This window comes from Miscanthus floridulus, unplaced genomic scaffold (assembly GCF_019320115.1).
Source record: "Miscanthus floridulus cultivar M001 unplaced genomic scaffold, ASM1932011v1 os_2801_1_2, whole genome shotgun sequence".
NCBI lineage: Eukaryota > Viridiplantae > Streptophyta > Magnoliopsida > Poales > Poaceae > Miscanthus > Miscanthus floridulus.
The window spans coordinates 3,066-8,652 of record NW_027098515.1 but is presented as its reverse complement, the minus strand read 5'-3'; the positions used below and the strand labels follow the sequence as shown (position 1 = coordinate 8,652).

The following is a 5,587-nucleotide window of genomic DNA, read 5'->3' as shown; positions in this document are numbered from 1 at the left end:
GAGGGAGGGCGCTGAACTTATCCGACGTCGGCAAAGTCTCGCCGGAACCCTAGCCGCGGGCACGGGCACTGATCGAGTGTGGGCTTGGGCACGGTTGGGCGCGTGGACGCGGGTGACGGATAGTTATGCTGGTTACCAGTCGCCACCAAAGGAGTAAAACTGATATATTAATATTTTATTCAAAAACATAGCGCTAATTATTTGAACAACACAACCAATGTAAACAGAAGGTTTCGATGCAATACATTCGTAACACATGTCATCATACTGGATACTGGTTACTTATAAACTCTGATATACATATATATTGATATATATATATTCATAAGCCCGTGGAAAAAGGGCGATACATGGATCAATACACGCACACACCGCCATTGCAAAGTTTTTAGGACAGAAACACATCAAACAAGAAGAAAGAAGAAACATAGCTAGGCCGCCATCTCTCTCGCTCACTAGCTCCTATACAAGGCATATGCATGAAGCTAGCAAAGCCCGTTTGCCTTAGTTATTCCTGTCAGAACTCAGCAGAACAGGACGGGAAAAAACCTGCCCTTGACACGTACACACACACTACTAACCTTAGTCTCTTTATTTATTTTTTTTCCGCGCGCGCATGCCATGCATGCAATAGGCCGCCCTGCATCAGCAGACAGCCGCAGGTGTCTACAACCAGAGCGCGCCGGCGCTCTTGAGCATGGGCACGAGCTGGCCGGCGAGGTGGAGCGACATGACCCTGTTGGTGCCGCCGACGAGCTTGGCGCCGATGAAGACGGCGGGGACGGCGGGCCCCCTCCCGCCCAGCATCATGTGCAGGGCGCGCTCCATGTCCTTGCCTCTGGGGTCGCTGTCCAGCTCGTGCACCAGCGCGTTCACGCCCAGGTCCGCCATCAGCCGCGTCACCGTGTGGCACATGCAGCAGCTGCTCAGCGTGAACACCACCACCGCGCGCTCCGAGGCGATCTTCATCACGCGGTCCATTTCCTTTCGTTGCTTTTGCTTTGGCTTGGGCGCTTGGATTGGTTTGTCGAACGGCTACCACTCTCTCTCTCTCTCTCTCTCTCTCTCTCTCTCTCTCTCTCTGTGTGTGTGTGTGTGTGTGTGTGTGTATGTGTGCGCGCGCGCGCGTGTGCCAACAAGCTGCTAGCTGCGGATGCACGTGGAGATCGATCTATGAGTGGTGAGTAGTGACGACTGATGGTCTGGGAGCACAGGGGTGGTTGCCTTTTATAGAGTGCGCAGGCTGCTCGGCCGGGTTGGGTTTCCATAACGGGTCCGGGTCTACCTAGCACGGAATTCATGTACTTTTTCAAGCAAGGCAAGCGTGTACCATCGTCTGGTCGGTTTACAGCCTGTTCGGTTGGCTGGTTCATATCATTACTGGTTTGTGAAGAAATACTGCTAGCTGGTTTGTGTGAGAGAAAAATATTGTTTCGGCTGGAAATTTACGATCGGTTACGACAAGCCACGGCCAAACGAACTGTGATGAGCTGATGATCTCTCTGGGAGTTTCTGGAAAAAAATAATAATAAAGCGACAGCCTAGCCCCACAACACCTCACCCCCCGCGTATATAAGCGACGGTCGCGGCGCTCTCCCTCCTCAACCCTAACCCTAAATCATTTCCTCCCCCACCACCTCGCCGCTCTCGCCTCGATCGCTCGACGGTCGATGCCTCGCCGTCTCATCTGCTGGCATCGGACCTTGCCGACCCTGACTCCGGTGACCTCGAACCGCCTGCCGCCGGCGACTTCCCCTTATCCCCTCCCTCTCTACCTCTCCCTTCTCCGTCTCCCTATCTCCCCTCTAGATCTCAGTGAATATGTGAGTTCGTTGTCCCCGTCTGTCCCTCCTCCGCCGCTCAACATCCTTGCTAACCGGTGTGCCGTCTTCTCTGGGTGGTCGTCGTCTTCTCCGACACCGGGCTTCGGTTGCACAGGTAAAACCCTAACCCTAACCCTAACCCTCCTCTTCTATCTTCTTCCAGTGATGTATTCTGAAGTGATCTTTTCATCCTCCTCCATCTCTTTGCGCAGCTCGGTAGCCGATGTGTCGTCCTCTAGCTGTGGCATAGAGCGACCAAGGCAACCCCGCGCACCGTTGAGGAACGGTGGTGGAGAGCCATCCGCCATGGCGGCTGCTGATGACGATATTGTCTGGCTGCTCACCAGCAACGATGACTTTGTCGCGGCAGGCCTACCCCCTGAGGACGATGACAACACCTGAGACGACGCTGCTGCATTGTTCAGTATCGATGTCGGTAGCGGCTTTGCTGCTCCGATCGATCTGGACGGTGACGGTGGTGAAGGGGTGACGGCGACTGGGAACCCTGTCGGCTTCAACACCAACAACTTTACTCCATCTGTTGCTGGTAATGGTAAATCTAATGTTGGTAAGCGTAAATCACCTGTGTGGGTTGATTTTGAAGAGGTCTATGAGAATGTGAATGGAATTAAGATTTGCACTAAAGCTACCTGTAAAATATGTAAGACTACTTTGTCTGCTAGATCTAGTGCTGGCATTGGTCACTTGAAGAGGCACCAGAAATCTTGTAGGCAAAAAACTGATCAACGTGTTATGGTTCAGTCTAGGCTTGCTTACAATGCTGATGGTTCTGTGCATAACTGGGACTATAAACCTGATGTTGCTAGATCTGAATTGTGCTGCTTGATTGCTAGGCTTGATATGCAATTAGGTATTGGTGAGACAGAGGCCTAGGAAGAGTACATTGTTCGTGCTCATAACCCTAGGTTTGTTAAGGTATCTAGACAGACCACCACTAGAGATCTTAGCAAGCTGTTTACTGAACGTCGTAATATTCTTAAGAACTTTGTGTTGTCTGCTGCTTTCTCTGTTGCTCTGACATCAGACATTCTTAAGAGATGTGCTGCACTCTTTTTCCTTTTTTAGGGTTTCTCACAAGGGTGAGTTTTACCTAGAAATGTTTTTAATGAGGCTGCATTGCACACAGCTCATTTATCTTAATTCTGTCTCTTTTGGTTTTTTTTTTGTTGGATTTGGTCATTTGAACTTAGATTTTACATTTGTGATATGAATTGAGACGATGGATGAATGAATCTGTGAAACTGTGAATTTTGACAAGTGTTGGTTGAGATGATTTTTTGAGGTGTTTTTAGGTCGCCGGGCTATGGGCTGGCACGGCCCGTAGATTTGGCCGTGCTTAACAGGCCTGCATGGCACGAATTTTGGCCCGTAGTGCCGTGCTTGGGCCGAAGGCCGTGTTGGAGTTGTTCCAAATTTACTCCAGGATATAGGCCAGGCTTCTGACGGAGTGATTGCTGCCAAGAGCAAGATTGAAATCACTAAGTTAAAGAAGCTATTGAGTAGTGGTTTTGATATGAAAGATCTTGGTAGTGCTAAGAAAATTCTTGGTATGGAAATTAGTAGAGACAGAAAATCTGGTTTGCTATTTCTTAGTCAACAAAATTATATCAAGAAAGTTCTTCAGCGTTTCAACATGCAAAATGCTAAGGTTGTTAGTACCCCTATTGCACCTCACTTTAAGTTGTCAGCTACTCAGTGTCCTAGTACAGATGCAGAGATTGAATACATGTCAAGGGTTCCTTATTCTAGTGCTGTTGGGTCTTTGATGTATGCCATGGTTTGCTCTCGTCCAGATTTGTCATATGCTATGAGTCTTGTTAGTAGATATATGTCTAATCCTGGCAAAGAACATTGGAGGGCAGTTCAGTGGATTTTCAGGTACCTCAGAGGCACAGCAGATTCCTGTTTAAAGTTTGGAAGAACTGATAAGGGTCTTATTGGCTATGTGGATTCTGATTATGCTGCTGATCTAGACAGGCGAAGATCACTTACAGGTTATGTGTTTACTGTTGGCAGTTGTGCTGTGAGTTGGAGGGCTACTTTACAGTCAGTTGTTGCTTTGTCTACTACTGAAGCAGAATATATGGCTATTTGTGAAGCGTGCAAAGAATTAATTTGGCTGAAAGGTTTGTACGCTGAGCTTTGTGGAGTTGAATCTTGCATAAGTTTGCACTGTGACAGTCAAAGTGCAATTTACCTCACTAAAGATCAGATGTTCCATGAGAGAACTAAGCACATAGATATCAAGTATCATTTTGTGCGTGATGTGATTGAAGAAGGTAAGCTGAAGGTATGCAAAATTAGTACTCATGATAATCCTGCTGATATGATGACAAAGCCTGTTCCTGTTGCTAAGTTTGAGCTGTGCTCAAACTTAGTTGGTTTAATTGGATAGTCCAAGAGACTATTGTTGGCACCAGTGGTTTTCTATCTTTGTTATGTTCAGGATGAAGGGTTGATTTATGATACAAGATGAATTTGTCTCAAGGTGGAGTTTGTTGGAGTTGTTCCAAATTCACTCCAGGATATAGGCCAGGCTTCTGACGGAGCGAAGCGGAGGCCCGTCGCCGGAGACTTGATTCTCTTGTAAGCCGCCATAGGCGTGTAACCCAAAACTCTTGAGATAGTGAGATTGTTGCTGGCTGGTGCCCGTGGTTTTTCCCCTTCACATCGGAGGGGTTTTCCACGTTAAATCGTGTGTCTCCTCTGTGGTTTGATTCTTTACTTCATATTCCTATACGTCGTTCATAACAGGCCGAACCCCTACGGGCCTTGCCTGGCCCGTGCCCGTGCCGTACCGGACCGGGCCGGCTCGATGGACAACAATATATAGGGCCCAAGGAACATATCTTGGAATGTTATGTCCTGCATGTGTTGACCTACCGGCCTGGCATCTTCTTATGTATGCAGCGTATATGGACCTCTCTCTTCTCTTTTATTTGCTAATCATCATATTCATGCAAACTAAAATTTGTGCAAAATCAGTTGAGTTGATATTTGATCAAGTGCGGCCTAGCACATATAGGACGTTTAGTTTGAGGAATCACTGGTTTGAGAATCACTGCATTCTAGATGAGGTGGTGTCTCATGAGTAGTTGATTCCTCAAATTTGATGGAATGACTTCATTCCTCGTACTAGTACTAATTATTAGCTTGTGAAGACCGAGGTGATGATGATTTAACTCATTTCATTCTAAAAACCAAACAAAAAAGTGAGGAGAGAGTAGATAATGGACTAACTCATTCCTCTAACCAAACATCCGACCCTATAATGTGTTTTTGTTTAGGTACATCAACTTCAACATCTCTATTGCCTCTCACTTATTCTTGGTTGTGGGAGCAAAGGCGGAAATAAGGGTAGCGTCAAGAGCATCGTGCTTTCTTCTTTGAACAATATATCCGGCTCTCTAACACAGTACCGAAGGAGCCGGAGCTCAAGGAGCCATATAACATGGCTTCTTCGGATTCTCAGTTCATTTCCCGAGGAAATGAAAAAAAAAAACGGCTCATGTGAACAATGTCGCTACAGTGTTGTTGCAAGAGGAGCCGGAGCCATAAGAAGTTGTGCCAAACAGGCTCTTTATCTAATAAAGGACCCAATTAAGATACAGGAACATGAATATATATATGTCAATTCCCTGTCACTCCAGATATGCCTTGCCACCTAGTTCTATCTATGGAGTAGATTGAAAGCAAGCATAACCAAGATTCTTAATAGATAGAGCTAGGGCATTAGTCTGTGT

The 5,587-nt window shown here is 46.9% G+C and overlaps 1 protein-coding gene across 1 annotated transcript; it reads right to left on the bottom strand.

The window, feature by feature from the left end:
• Positions 1-290: 290 nt before the first annotated feature.
• Positions 291-1,180, bottom strand: LOC136535432 (putative glutaredoxin-C14). Its single transcript, XM_066527696.1, has one exon. It carries the CDS (start codon positions 979-981, stop codon positions 667-669), a length of 315 nt encoding a protein of 104 aa, XP_066383793.1. The 5' UTR covers positions 982-1,180; the 3' UTR covers positions 291-666.
• Positions 1,181-5,587: the final 4,407 nt, after the last annotated feature.